Source organism: Sinocyclocheilus rhinocerous, unplaced genomic scaffold (assembly GCF_001515625.1).
Source record: "Sinocyclocheilus rhinocerous isolate Xijiao unplaced genomic scaffold, SAMN03320098_v1.1 scaffold899, whole genome shotgun sequence".
NCBI lineage: Eukaryota > Metazoa > Chordata > Actinopteri > Cypriniformes > Cyprinidae > Sinocyclocheilus > Sinocyclocheilus rhinocerous.
Genome location: NW_015653460.1, coordinates 1140617 through 1156464, shown reverse-complemented (window position 1 = coordinate 1156464; position 15848 = coordinate 1140617). Strand labels below are relative to the sequence as shown.

The 15848-nt window shown below is 35.9% G+C and overlaps 1 protein-coding gene across 1 annotated transcript in view; it reads right to left on the bottom strand.

Moving 5' to 3' along the window:
• Nucleotides 1-1147: 1147 nt before the first annotated feature.
• LOC107715806 (xyloside xylosyltransferase 1-like) overlaps nt 1148-15848 on the bottom strand; it is a 49121-nt gene continuing 34420 nt past the window's right edge. Inside the window, 1 exon segment of the mRNA XM_016522014.1 lies at nt 1148-2542. Coding sequence (XP_016377500.1) covers nt 2146-2542 — 397 coding nt within the window. The 3' untranslated portion in view covers nt 1148-2145.

Below are 15848 nucleotides of genomic sequence, written 5' to 3'. Positions count from 1 at the left end.
TTGATAAAGACCGGAAAATAATGGTCATTTTCATTTGTTATTTTATCTACAGTACAGTTCATTAGATGTAGAATTCTGAAGTGAAATAAAGTAGTGCTGTAAAGATTATATTTATTTGAATGAATTGAGAGAGAGAGAGTCAGAAAGAGAGAGAGAATGTGCGAGTTGAGTAGCTTAGTGAAGCTTGTTGGTTTAATTACAAAAACAGCTAAGTTATCAACTCATTGCTGAGAAATGTATTAGATTTTAGTAGCGAAGCTATTGTATTTATAAAATTCATGGGGCAGGGGTTGAAAACCAGCTCCTGAATGTTGCGCAATTTCTACACAAAGTTGCCGCCTCAATAAAATGCAAATGCATATACACGTCGGCAATAAAATGCTATCTTTATGGGCGAACGCGTCACCCTCGCATTGTGTACGGTTTCAAATAAATAGCCTATTAAGTAGGTCAGTGCTGTGATTAACACCATAGTAAATACAAAAATCTGAATGGCTGTTTAAATCATGTACTTTTCAGAAACAGAGTAGTGCAGCTGCTTTGTTTATGGGGTTTCCAGGGTAACGGCTGCATTTCTGCTGTTCCATCAGTGCCATCTGCTGTCAGAGTAAATGTGAATGTCATTTACTTCACTTGTTCCGCTATGCGCTTCTCATCCGTGTTGGGCTTGTTTAAACTAGAGTGTGCATGACTCTTTGAAGCAGCATACAGCGGTGTTGTGCATATTCTTAAAATGCATTCCAAAAAAAGAAAAATCTGTAATAAATAATTATTCACGGTATTTTGAAGAGCCCATGATAACAATATTGTACATGTTCTTTATTGTGATATATTGTATTACCGAATACCAGCACATGAATCTTTCCTACCCCCAGCTTTTGAACGATAATGTACAAATTAAGATTTACACAGAAATATGCTCTGCTCATCTTTCAGGATGAGACCCAATGAACATTAATACACAAAGAAAACAGAAAAAAAAAATTAATACTTCATGTGATTGGACTAGCAGATTAAAGGTTAATTAGTTAAACACTTTTTTTAAACACTGCTTTTAACTTGATCAGGCAAAAGCCGGTCTAAAACAGCTAGAAAAAACATGACCGCACTCCCAAAAAAAACAAAAGACAAATTCACTGAAAACCTCACCATACTGGACACAGAAGCGCTTAAAGTGGGATATCATGGCTGCCTGCCAAAACATGTGAGGCCTGATTACTAAGTTCTTTCTCTCTGGCCTGTTGATTTGACATTGCACAGGTTATTACGAGCAATCCACACAACCCCGCAGAGTTTCGCCAACAGCAACATCGCTCAATAAATGCCAGCCAACCACAACAGCTAGTGCTCTGCCCTAGAATCTAGCGCATTTCTCCCTCAGGGCAAAGGCTGTTCCCTTTGGAATATTCCAGCAAATCCCACTTCCACATTTCTCAGGCGGATCAGACCACCTTGGCAAGAATGAGACCTCTGATCTGAGATGTTATCTTGGCTATTCTAAGGCGATTCAGTTGCACATCACAGAGAAACGGCTTTCCAAAATCAGCGCATAAAAACTCAGGAAAATGGGTCAACATCCTTTCCCCCTCGTTTCTCATCATCACTGCATAAAACATTTGCGACTGAGTGGGAAATGTGGCTTAAAGTGGGAATTCATTTCACATTATTGAAGATGAGAGGTTAAAACTAGTAAAAATATATGCAGCAACATTTTAAAGCGAAGATAAGTGGTACCTTAATGTGACTGCAAGACTGCAACTGCACCTGTAAACAATAGAGTGAAATTAGAAGGCGAAAAAGACTCTCTGGTTGGCTCTTTTTAACAACCTGCTGTCTAAGAGTGATTTAATGAGACACCTGCATGAAGAAACTCAGACTACTGAGAGTCAAAGCCTCACTGCATTCTTTAAATAAAGAAAAACAACTGGTATTTAACCCAGAGTTCTTTCAGTAACTTTGGAAAGGCACCAACAGACTCAGCGGTGTTATATTGTGTAAATGTTATTAGTCATGGGAATGCTGCACTATTAGCACCTCTAACAATGAGCCCCTTCTGCCTTGGTCCACTTGATTTAAAGTTGTTCAAGATGTGCAAACAAAATGAGTTTAATCTAAAAGTTGGCATTCAAAGGCACACTTTGAACCTCAATCATCGGGTATGGGAGTGTTGCAGTTGCCGTGGTAGATGTGCACCGGCCCATCGCAGCGATAGTACAGCTGGAAGACGTCACCATACCCGTGTTCCCTCCACCATGTGCAAAGCTGTCGGTTCCAGCCGCAGGACAGTGGGTAAAACAGTTCCCTGTGCTCCATCCCGATCATCGTGAAGAAATCCTGATCACCTAGGTGCCCCCGGAAGTGGTATTTCTCTGCAAGGCGAGCCACCCGCTCGGGCTCCAGAAGCTGGTTGTATAAGGTAGAGCGACGCATGGCGTCGAGGTTCAGAAGCATTACGCCGCTGTTGAAGCCGGGCAGACCGTCTGGTGGAGGGTCACCCACACGGGACTTCGGATTCTCTTTGTGGTACTGCCAGAAAGTGTGCCTATGACAAATAGAGAAGACAATGCAAAGAAGAATTTAAGCAAAGAATCATAGCTTTACTATACCTAGATTTACAGATGTGAACAAACCCATAACTTGAGCCCGACCGATATATCGTTTGCCGATTTTATCGGCCGATATGAGACTGTTGCAGACATATTAGTATCTGCGAATATGCCACAGATTTGCCGCCGATATGAACATTTTTTTACAGAACACATAGACCTTTTTCCTGAGCTGCCATTACGCGATGAAATGCTTGTAAATGGTGTAATTACGTTTGTCCAGCAGAGCGCGCTCCATTGTTTGCTACTGGCGACCCAGGTCAGTGTAGTGTAGACATGCGCGGATGAGCTCAAACTTCACCCGCTGCTTCAAATTATCAGCCCGCCACCCACCCGCACCTATATTTGATTGTCACAGGTGGTGGCTTGAGTCTGTTGAATGGTGATTTAATGCTATGTTGTCACCTAGTTGGTGAGACGCAATGCTATAAAGTAAATAAACAATGTCCCCATCTTTTACTCTCACAATGAGCTTATCATACTCATTTGCTACATTAGTATGGCCCTATGATTTCCAAGATGCAGAAAACGCAGACGGAAGCACTGAATCCAGTCATAAAAACGGAATTTACTGTATAACGCGTAATTTCACGGAATCAGTCATATTTTTGATGAATAAATAAAAAAACAGGTCAGTACACATAAATCAAATCGCGATATGGACTAGCGTCTGTGAATATTAAACTGCAAAAAGACTATTTAAATACGAATCCTCATGTTCTGCGTGTTCATTTGATTACCAGAAAATACACAACACAGAATTTGTGAAAAAAATATTATTAATTATTATTATTTATTCACTTTAGAAATTTACATTTGGAAAAGCTGTGTTTCCTGCATAAACCTGCTCCTTTTGGTTTGGCAGTAGCTTGCTGCCCTACACGGTTACCTTGTTTATTAAAAATAAATAAAAACGTTCACCTTTTGGGACAAACCAAATAATTTTTTATAATAAATTAAAAATACAAATTATAAAACGTGTTTTAAAATACAAATTATAAAAATATGTATTTTTATAAAAAATAATAAAGTAAAATAAAACAAAACAAAATTTACAAAAAATGGCAATGGAGGAAAGACCCAAGCCACATATAGGGACCAGAATATCATACTTAGGAGAGTGCTCTCTTGACTTTTGACACCTAGCAACGCACTTACAACCACTCAGAACACCTATGCAACTGCATAGCATATTTTTGCAACAATTTTGGGCAAAAACATGATTCTACTCATGTTTTTGTTCTCAACCTGAAGCATTTTTGCAAATAAAGCAGTTTCTAGCTTAAGTATTAATAACCGGGGTGACAGTAGTGCTGTTTCAGGGAGTAGAGACTTCATTGAAGAATAGAGAAGTTAACAAAAATAAGTACGCAAAAAACAATAGAAGAACAATCGTTATGTTATAGTATGCATAAATCACAGAAAAAAAAAGAAGAAAAAAAAAGCATAAAGGCCCAAAAACAAATTATTTTTTCTAAGCTGTTCTACAACAGACAACCAAAACCCTCAGTTCTATGTGAACAATGCTAAAATAGTACACTGAATAGACAGAATGTGTATTCATAAAAATACCTCTGAAATACATAGACAGTCAAGCTGGAAACTGAAATATTAAATCTCGAGACTTCAACATGAGATTGACCCAAGGCTGTAAGCTTGAGGTGAACTCAACTTATGGGTCTTGTGGCAAATCCTGAAAATCTCTAGCATGTTTTTTGAGTGAACTGAGATTTAGTGGAGATGCAGCATGTGGGCTGGTGAAGTCCAAGGCCACGCACTGCTCATAAAGAAAACTGTGGAGTGCTGAAACCAAGCTTATTCAAAGTAGCTTTGATCCATCAAGTCAATGCCCCCTTCAGGGAATTCCTCAGAGGATCTCCTGAAGTTCATAGATGCTCTCTTGCTTTTAAAAGCCCAAGCTGGGATGGAAACAACAAAGAGATTTCTGAAGCTGCTCCTCATGGACTGTTCATTTGACAGCAGGAGAACAGAACCAGACAGGATGACACAAACTTGAAGCTTTTATCTTTCACCCAGAGACTCCAATTTAGTGCAACTCCAGTCCATGGGAGCATTTCAGAGAGAACTCGAGTCAACAGGAGCACAGGTAAACAAGAACATGACTACAACATTAACTCAGAGGGCCCTGTCGGCGCTTTGATGGTGCTGCTCAAAGAGCTTTGTGAGATTCCTGTTCCTCTAAGAAGTCTTTCCATAAAGTTCAGGTATAAAATCATTAGTTTAATCTTTTGTAGAAAGGGTTGTCCTGCACGGTTTATTTTTTAAAAGGCAGATAACATAAATTTACATGTGCAGTATTAAGGTGTAAAAGACAAGGGACACTGAAAGGCAATTCACCAAATAAAAATTTGGTCAACGTTTGCTCACCCTCATGTCGTTCCAAACCTGTATGACTTTGTTTCTTATGTGGAACACGCAATATGAAATTTGAGGAATCCAAAAGCTCCAAAAAAGACAAAAAAGCAACATAAGAGTAAGACTGCAATTAACAATTATTCTGATAAGCGATTCATTTATTATTTAATTGCTAAAAAGACATTAATAATTGTATTTTTTTAGGTAATTCTATATCCTGGCCAATATTCTGCTCCAAACATTGCACAAATTAAAGATAAAAAAAAATAATAAAATAAAATACACACAATGACATTTGAACAGTCCAAAAGCTCAAAAAAGGGCAAAAAACAGCATAAGAGTAGGTCTGCAAAAATTATTCTGAAAATCATTAATTTTTTTATTTATATTAAAACGTGAGAGACATTAATAATTGAATTTTTATTTTTTTATTTTTTTTAGTTATTCTTCATCCCAGCCAACATTCTCCTCCAAATAATTAATTATAATACAATAGGATGAAAATACATTTTATTTTCTGTATTTTATTTTAAAGTTATTTATATCCTATGTATTTCTCTCCGTGTGTGTGTGTGTATGTTAAATGGACTACTTTGTCTTTCTTTTCTTTTTTTGTCCTTTCTTTATTGGATAAGTGCAGCAATACATGTTCAACATATTTAATGTTCCACAGAAGAAAGTCATACTGGTCTGCAATGACATGAGAAAATTAAGACATCATTATTTTGAGGTGACCTATTCCTTAGATAAAGATGAATGCAACCTTAATCCAAGCCCTAAAACCTGCAAGAACAAGCAAATTACTAAAACAGTGACACTTCTGTGCATCTCTTTCCCTTTAATTCCAGCACCTGCGGCTCTGAGGTGGCATGACACGGAATATTTAGGACACCCTCTGTGAGTCTTCTAATTAAATATTCATGAGGAGACGCAGCACTCTGAAAAATGCTGCATGTCAGATGCAAGGGCATGGCTGAGGCGCTCTGGGTCAGGATGAGTGGGCCGTCCCTAATGAACGAAGCTTCAGAAAAATCCCAATTATAGCTGCGTTATTAAGTCTTTAAGTGGAATTTGTGAAGTCAGAGAGGAAAACAGCGGGTGTCACCATGCAAACGTGCATCATCAGTGTGGGTTGAGACAGCAGAATGGCAGCTTCCTGTTGCCATCTCTTCAGCTCAGCATCGGTACTTTAACACAAACAACTTTTCCCTGCTGTTTAACAGCCTCCTCCATAAACTCCAGAGGAATGTCAGATGGCACTTCCACATTTCATGCCTAGTTTTAGTGTCTTCTTTACAAGTGGCAAGACCTATTTGTCTGTTTGAGAGGATGTATGTGCTCTGCAGCACAAATCTAGAAGAATTCATCACCATTAACAACTGGATGGTGTTTTGCTGTACCATAATGACTCAGGAAAGGAAATGCGTTTATAATGGCATTATGCCAGTGGTTCCCAACCCTGGTCCTGGAGGCACCCCAACACTGCACGTTTTGCATGTCTCCTTAGTGTCAGAGAAAGGAGACATGCAAAACGTGCAGTGTTGGGGTGCCTCCAGGACCAGGGTTGGGAACAACTGCATTATGCAAACAAGTATACAATGGTATTTTTCCAATGAAAAAAATTTGGAAAATATTATTTGGTAACAATTTATTTATAATGCATTATAAAAGTAGTAATGCCTTGTAATGCACCTTATCATGCATTGTACTGTCTCATGAATAATTGTAACCACAGTTAATATATTATAACACTAATCAATTCACTGTTACACTATGCATGTCGGTTATAATTATTTATGACAAGATGTAATGTATTACAATGCACATTATGAATAATTAAAATGCATTATACATAAAGGCTTTAAGTAAAGTGTTACCTATTATTTAATACAGTCATCCCCCCCCCCAAAATGCAATCTTCATCATTGTCAGTTCCACCACAGAATATAAGAGCAATTAAAATATTTTATATTAATTAATTAATATTTATTTACATTAATTATAATAATCATATTTATTTATTTAGCATTCATAAAAAGTTTATGCATTTTAAATGCAGCCATTTTATTCCAACTGTTAAAAATATCATCTTCAGTCATTTCCACCACAGAATGCAGTTAAATAATATAATGCAATGTAATATAATATAATAGTAAACTTTTTATAAATATTTACACAAATATTATATTATAGTATGGTGAAAATGACAGTGATCTATAATATAAAATAAGAAAATATTGTGCAGCAAGATACAAATCAAAGTTTAATATCTAGTTAAGAGTTTTGTTCAAATCCCTAACTGTAAAGTACGCACAGCAGTAACAGTGAAGCTACCCTTAGGAAACACCACTAACGAGGCAATAATTTCCACTGCATCTTAGCGGTTAATAGGTCCAGTGGGCTTTTACACATGAAATAAACATTTACTTTAAAGTGTTTCATTCTAGGAAGAGCCTAGTAAATGACAGCATTATGTGCTTATAAACAATCCATTTTTCAAGACAGAAGCCAGAAATAAAAAATAGTAAATTAAAAATTCATATAGTACTGCAGTGAAAAACACCATGTGGTTTGTGTGCAAAAGAGCCACTCACCTCACCTGACACAACAGCACACAGCAATCAGCTGCTCACTGCCTGAGTATTTCAAAGCTTTCTCCTTTATTAAAAACAAATTAAATGCTAATGGATTTGGTTTTTAGTACCAGTGTGATAACGAGAAGAAAGAAAAAAAGGGACAGAAAATTACCACCCCATTAAGGCACCCACTGTGACAGAAAGGAGGCCGTTTTATTTACCAGAACAGTTTAAGATGTCCTGTCATTATCAAACACACATTTTTGACAACATTTTAATATTTGATTTAATATGCAAATTTATAAGAATAAGTTCACTTATAACACTCAATGCTAAAAAAGTCAGTGTTGCTGATTTGACAAATTCACTTAAAGTGACAGACTGCTGCTTTGCAATTACCCCGTTATACTGCTAACTCAAGGTTTTAAAGGTGACATATCATGAAAATCAGACTTTTTCCGTGTTTAAGTGCTATAATCGGGTTCCCAGTGCATATACCAACCCAGTAAACATGGAGAAAGAAAAAAAGAAAAGAAAACATTTTTTTTTGTTAAGCCTTTCTCTGCAAGCTTGTGAAAAAATGAGCCACTCAGATAGGAGTTGTTATTATAATATTACCACCTCTTAAACGGCTCCACCATTTTCACAATCAACACTGGTGTACCATTTCTAACGCCATGGCGAAAGTTAGAGCAAAGCATGCTAACTGTTCTGTCTTTGGCTGCACTGACGAGCACAGAACACTATTTAGAGTCCCAGCCTCAGAGGAGACAAGAGAGCAGTGATTTATTGATTTATTTACTGTATATTATGCTGCTGCCACACAGATCTGAAATAAACATGCGATTTCTTTCCCAGCTGTTTATCTTCACAGACATAACAGACTCTTTTTGTAACCCATGTGTTTTTAGCATAAACTTGTGTGTATTTGACAGTTTAAGCGCAATAAGACATGAAACAAAACTTGGTTTTTCATGTCATGTGACAGACACTTTCTGTGCGCATGCTTCGTATGTGTGCACTCAGACAACCATATATCAGAAGTTTAAAATAATATGGTTTAAAATGCATGATTTCAGAGCGAGACACATGATAATCATAACCAAACAGATGTTTTTAACAGTATATGAGGAACAAGCTGTAAAGGCAAAGCCCTTATTCTGGAAAAGGGGGCGGGGAGCAGTAGCTCATTTGCATTTAAAGAGACACGCACAAAAATAGCTCGTCTCTGCTTCCACTCAAAATAGGCATTTTCAAAATTATATAATAAATCATCTGTGGGGTATTTTGAGCTGAAACTTTACAGACCTATTCTGGGACTTATTTTGCATATTGTAAAAAGGGGCATAATAGGTTTCCTTTAGCAAAATGGAGACATTTTTAAATATTCCAATCTGATTGGCTTTGGGTTTAGAGTTGGTTTACAGTCAGAGCAGCCCGTAAGGCAATGTCTGAGGCAGCTTTCTCTCATCTCTTCATCTTTTTCTGCCATTCCCACAGTCTGGAATTTCAGCACACATCTGCCACTGGGAAATGATCTGCTATTGGCCTCAAGCAAAGGAAGTCAAGCACCTATTTGAAATATGTCAAACAGCAGCTCTCAAAAAATGAAAGAACAATCTGTGCTGAGCTCTTTGTGTTTTACATGAACAGAAAGGTCTCTGTGTGCCAAAAAACAGGTTCAGAAACGAAAACGATGCTGTCGTCTCCAAAGCCCTCACATAATGCCTAATGAACACTGTAGAATAAAAGTCTGAAGAAAAACAGAAAAGGTAATTTTCTTCCAAGACATCTATCTGTTAAGTTTCTTTTAAACACAACACAATGCAATGTGTAATTCAAAAGTACAGGTAAAATGCCTGTGAAAAATGAATACAAAAAAAAAACATTAACACAGTACATTGTGCCCTATTTCTGAAGGCACAAATCGCCTCTGTAAAATCACTATGTATTGAGAGGTTTTGGTGATTTCAAATATCAACATTGGCTACCAGAAATCCCTTACTCTGCCTTTAAACAATTTAAATGGAATTCAGGAATATTAAAAAAAGAAACCACAGAATGTGGGAAGAAATCAAATGCATTTCATAGGGCCCTATGTTCCCTGATGGTACGGCACCAGCTTCTCTGCAACATCTCAGCCTACATCCAAACACAATTCATCAAAAGTCCTGACATGTTTTTGTCAAGATAACTGGTTCAGAGAGCAAGAGCACCTTCCAAACGATGTTAAAGCTCAAAGCAGAGAAAGAACAGAGAGAGAAAGAGCACTAGGGGAAAAACAGCGGTAATGACGTGGTGCCAAATACAGTAAGTGAGAGCAGGATGGGCACAGATGTAAGAGTAAGAGTAAGTGACGTAGATCCGGAGCCAGACTGTTTACGGACTGAACATGGGTCTTAATTTGCAGACCCTTAGGCTGGACAAAGCCCTCTGGTTACATGTGAGTACTGATAGAAATCTGTTTGTATAGACTGGAGTCCTGTCAGCACTACAACAAGGTCTGGCTGTTTCTGCAATCACTTCCTGTCCGGAAAGAAAAAAGCCTGACATAAGCTCACAACTCCTGAGGAGGAGGAGAAAAAAAACCTGAAACATTTTAACTACTGGTATGGCTCCAGTGAATGTTCTTACGTCATCAAAACACTGATACTGGAAAAATAAAGCTTCTGATCTCTTCATATTTCATGTGGAAGTAGGTTTGACAGACTGCCTGGAATCTGAATAAGACAACAGAAAAACAACAAAACACACAGCCCAGTTCAGTGCATATTAGCATGCAAATTTAGCCTACATTTATATATGGCTGATTCTTTACCTATGCACAGTTTCTTCAATTATGCAACTGTGCACAGACTTTAAACACTTATTTGGCTAAAAGGTTTTACTCTGGATGCCCTTCCTAGACTTTTAACATTCTCTCTAGTTTAAATTATCAACTAACAATGTCCAACAGTTGTATGGAAGCTATGGAGGCCTGTTTCCGACACTGAATAAAAAATTAAATTTAAAAATTAAAAGTTAATTTTATCTCACAATTCTGACTTTTTTTTCTTGCAATTGTGTTTATATTCCGCTATTCTGACTTTATAACTCGCAATTGTGAGTTTACATCACGCAATTCTGAGAATCTTTTTTTATTTTTTATGCAGGGGCTAAACCGGCTTCTTTGGTAAATCAGCATAAATGGTCCTAATAATAACCAAAATGTCAAAATTGAAGATATTTATGGGATGAAAATGGTCAAAATTCTAAAGTAAAAAGTCAATTATTACATAAATCAAAAAATGAAAAACTAATTCATGTTCATTCACTAATTCATCAAAGGTGACAAAAGTATATTATAAACATGAATTAGTTCCACTTATGAAACTAATTTTGACCTATGAGATACTAATTCATATAAATCGAAATCAGAAAATTCAAATTTGACATTAAGTTATATTAGTCAAGCTTGAGACAAAAGGTCATATCACAAATATTAATTAGTATCTCATAGTTTTGACATTCATACTTATGAGACAAATCAAAATATTACACATCATGAATTAGTATCTCATTATTTTGACTTTTTGTCTCATAATTTGGACTTGTAAATATGAATTATGACAAATCAGAACTGGCATAAATTTGACCTTTTATGTCATAATTATGACTATTTATCTCATAATTGTGACTTATGTGAACCTCAGTGTTAAAACATAAGTCATATTATGTGTTATAATATGTGTTTCTCATAATCATATTATCTGCTAAATGTCTAAATGTAAACGTAAATATTACGATGTTATAATTACCGATGTTTGATTTTTTTCTTACATGGTGGAAATGTGTTTCCATACAGTGCATCACAGGAAAATTCTATGATTTACAATAAAATTACATTGTTGTTTTCAATATTTTCTTCAGATTTCATCTTAATCTTTTTGCTGACATTGTTGTCTTCTTAGCAAATATGCTAACTTAAAATATATATATATATTAGGCAAAACCTTTTGTAGTGAAAATGAACGTGGGAGTCATAATTTGTGTAAAAATTTAAATAATCTTCACACACAAAAATACTGATTTTTTTTTTTTTTTGGTAATTCACTCTCTTTAGATTTTTATAGCTTAAATAGTAATAATTTAACATAATGATTATGACCATGAAACAAAAAATCTTTTTTTTAGACACTTCAGGGAAACCTTCATCAGACAAGCAGGAATTCCAGTTATCCCGTGAGCACACGGACAGTCGGACTGGACTGCCAAATCTGCACATGACGAGATGAATGACAAACCATGTCCAGCTGGAGCAGATTTGTTTTGTGCTTGAGCAAACATTGCAAAATTCTAAATAAGTAGGCTAAACATAGGCTATGAAGCTGAGAGAGGTTTAAGTGTGTTTGACTGAACATGTGTAAAGTAACACAGACTGACAGCACCTTAAATGGTAGTCTGAAGACAGGACATGCTGCTGCTGTAATTAATGCAGACAGCGGACAGGCCCTTCACAGCTCACAGCAGAGAAATTGACACAAGAACACTCCTTAACCGATAGATGCTGGACAAGTGCTCATCAACAAAACACCAGGGGCTTCTCCAAGACAAGCATGCACACACAGCAAAAGAACATCAGTAGCAGTGATAAGATCAGAACAGAGAACACTGGCACAGAAGCTTCTGTGACAGTGAAAACTGTTCAAAAAGAACACCGCCAGACAAGACAGATCACACTGGACATCACAAAGCATTTCTGACAGGACATGTGGCCACCTCTCTTAGAAATTCTGCTTGGCAACAGTGTAAAAAATGCTAGTCTTGTTTTATTTTTAAAAAAAAATCATTTTACAAAATAAGAATGCTAAAGTTAAAAGGCCATCTTAAATAAAAAAATTAATCAAAATAATGTGTTATATAACGCAGCAATTTAATGAATTTGTTTTATTTCTAAAGACTGTTGGAAAAGTTGGAAATCATGGGATCAGTTGCAATTATTTTATTCTATTGAGAGCTCTTGTTTTTAACAAAAAATAAAAAATACAAAGTGAGAGATGATAATTACACAAGTGTAATTATTAATATCACTACTCTTCAAAGGTTTGGGGACCGTTTTCATTTCTTTTAACAAATCTTATTTTAATTTAGCAAGGATGCATTCAATTAACCAAAACTGACTTCAAAGTAATCTATAATTTTAATTTACTTTTTAATTCAGAAAGAAATGTATCACCATTTCCGGAACAACTGTTTTTAACATTGACAATAACTAACTAACAAACGATTTCTGAAGGATCATGTGACACTAAAGCTACCATCACAGGAATAAATTACATGCATTCATTTCCATTTAGAATATATTCAAATACAAATCAGTTACTTTAAATTGAAATAATTTCACAATATTACTGTTTTACTGTATTTTGGAGCAAATAAACAGCCTTGGTGAGAACAAGAGGCTTATTTAAAAAACATTTTTAAAAAATACTTTAAAAAAACCTTAATGATTTTGCTTAATAAAATAAAATTTTAATGAATATTTGTATCCTTATTTTTATGATGTAGAAGGCTAACTGTGATAAAATTCAAAGGCACGTGAGGTGGTGCTACAAATTCGGTCACACTTTATTTTAGGGTCCAATTCTCATTAAACTCCTAATTTGCTGCTTATTAATAGTTAGTAAGGTAATTGTTAAGTTTAGGTATTGGGTAGGATTATAGATGTAGAATATAGTCATGCAGAATATGTGCTTTATAAGTACTGATAAACAGCCAATATGTTAATAATAAGCATGCTAACAAGCAACTACAGTCAACATTTGAAGTTCATCAAAAAAGTCCTAAGACAAGAACGCATTTTGGTTTTAGGACAACTTTGATGAAGGTTTTGATCCACTTCAAATGTTGACTAGTGTAGGTAGTGAGAACTGGTCCCTATACTAAAGTGTTACCATAAATCCTTTAGCCGTGACTATAAATTACAACAAACAAAATCAAGAGCTCAAAGCCAACTGTCTTTAGGTCTGGGTTAATGTTCTTTCTGTCACATATGCATGAATTCCAGCACAGCAGAGCTGTCCTATGCTTTGTTTGCATGCAGCTCTGCTGGGCTCATACTGTGTTGTCAAACGTTCTCGTGCACGTTCAGCACGAGGCATCCTGCTTCCTCGAGACGCTTGCTTACAAACAGCCTTTAGGTCCTGACCTTCCGTGTTTGTGTTTTGAATAGGATGTGCACACAATGAGAGAAGAAAAAATGCCTTCTGTCAGACAAAGTTCTCCAATATGTTAGAACTCAGTCTGAACAAAAAAAATGGCTGTGCTGAATAATTAATCATGAAAAGTATGAAAACATTCATGAAAAATAGCAAAATTATGCAGCCCTTAAATACATACACAAAGATAATGGTAACTGGCAAAAGCAATTACCGCTTTTCTTCAACTGCTAGTTTAAATCACCTATTAAAATGGTGAAATTATGGTGCACCAACAACACAGATCTGAATAGGCTTGTTTGCAGTCCTCTACACTCCATTTATATGTCCTTTAACCTCAGTTTCTCTCTCGGGATTTTAATATTCAAATATTACACTTAGCAGATTAGGGGATTTTCATTTCAGGAGCAAATGGTGCAATTTAATATGCAGCCATAGCGTGAAATCTGTGTGTGCAGAATGTGCATTAAAAGCACCACAAACATCTGGAGGAAGACCTTTGGTTATAGAGACAGATGTCTACAGACCTCATCCGTTGGTCGAAAGAAACCACATATCGACAACATCAAAACATGATCTTGCAATGTTGCACACTTGCACTAAATCAAGGCAGTCTCAAAACTGCAAAGGTCTTCACGGTTTGTTTATAAAGACTTCTCTCCTCAGAACAACTAATCTTCATGCAGACCTTACGAAAACTACTCATCAGGCCAAGCAATAACATGAACAAATCACCATTTATGTTTGAATTCCACAGGGAGGTAAAGGGTGTGTGTAATTGTTGACATATTGAAGCTCTCAATCCGATTAGACAATTCCCAGCTCTGTGTTTGTACTCATTCGGAGCCGTGCGCTCAGCGTGGATTCCAGACCGCTGGCACGCTGCCATGCAACATTTTGTGCCCTGGTCGGGACAGAGGCCGGTGGAAGGGGGAGGCTCACAGCCGAGATATGGGGGCTCCAGTGAGCCTGAGATCTGGCACTTCTTCACATTACACTCAGCTTTTCTGTCCTGCTTCATACAATCCATACAGGCAACCAAAATATGAGTTAAATATGATAAAATCTCCCCAAAAAGTAGCATTAATAAGTTTCAGAAGGGTGGCGTGGCATAGCAACTATTACCTTTCAACTACCTGACTCGATTTTAATGATCCCATGGATATAAGTTCTGGTTTCTCTAATTGAATATATTGTATACCAAATTATGCAAGAAAAAAGCATTGCAAATAATGTCTCATGCTGACTTTAAAGGTCTGGGACAGTAACCAAAAGGTTGTAGGTTCAATCCAATTGGAAGTATGAATCCAGAATGGCTTTTACACGGCAAATAAAGATACAAATAAAAAAGAATCTGTAAATGAATTTAGCAAAATTATTTCTATTTTTATAAGCAATAAATATACATATAGTAACAACAACCAACAACGACAATAATAATAATAATATATTGTTAAAAAGTAACTAATATTAATGATACAATACCTAAAAAAAATTGTAAATAAAATTTATTTTACATAAAATAATATAAACAAGGACTTAATTTCAGATACATTCTACAAGTAAATGTATCTCTAAGTGTGTTTACATATATAAAAACACAGAGATTATGTCATTATGTCAAACCTTGACGTAATGTAAAGTTTAATGCACTTCATGTTGCTAATTATAACGAATGGAATATATTTCCTTATTCTTTGTATTTTTATATCAATATGGTACAAAATTACCCAATTAAAAAAAAAAGTAATCAAAAAGTAGCCTGATTATATTACCTACATTGGGCAATGTAATGGAGTAAGTTAATGACTACAATTTGTTACTAATCCATCTATATATATTGTTAGTAATCTATCTACTATATATATATTAAGAGGTCGACCAAGATGGGTTTTTCACTGGCTGATGCCGATATTTAGAAATCAGGGCAGCCGATGGCCGATATATGATGCCGATTGTTTTTGGCCGATTTTCTTTTTTTTTTTCCTTCATCTCATAAAAGTGAGTTTGAGTAAATTATTATTGCAGGGTACAAGATAGCAATAGTAGTAGTAGCCTAATTCAGAGTAATAATACATGGCTCAAAACTTAAG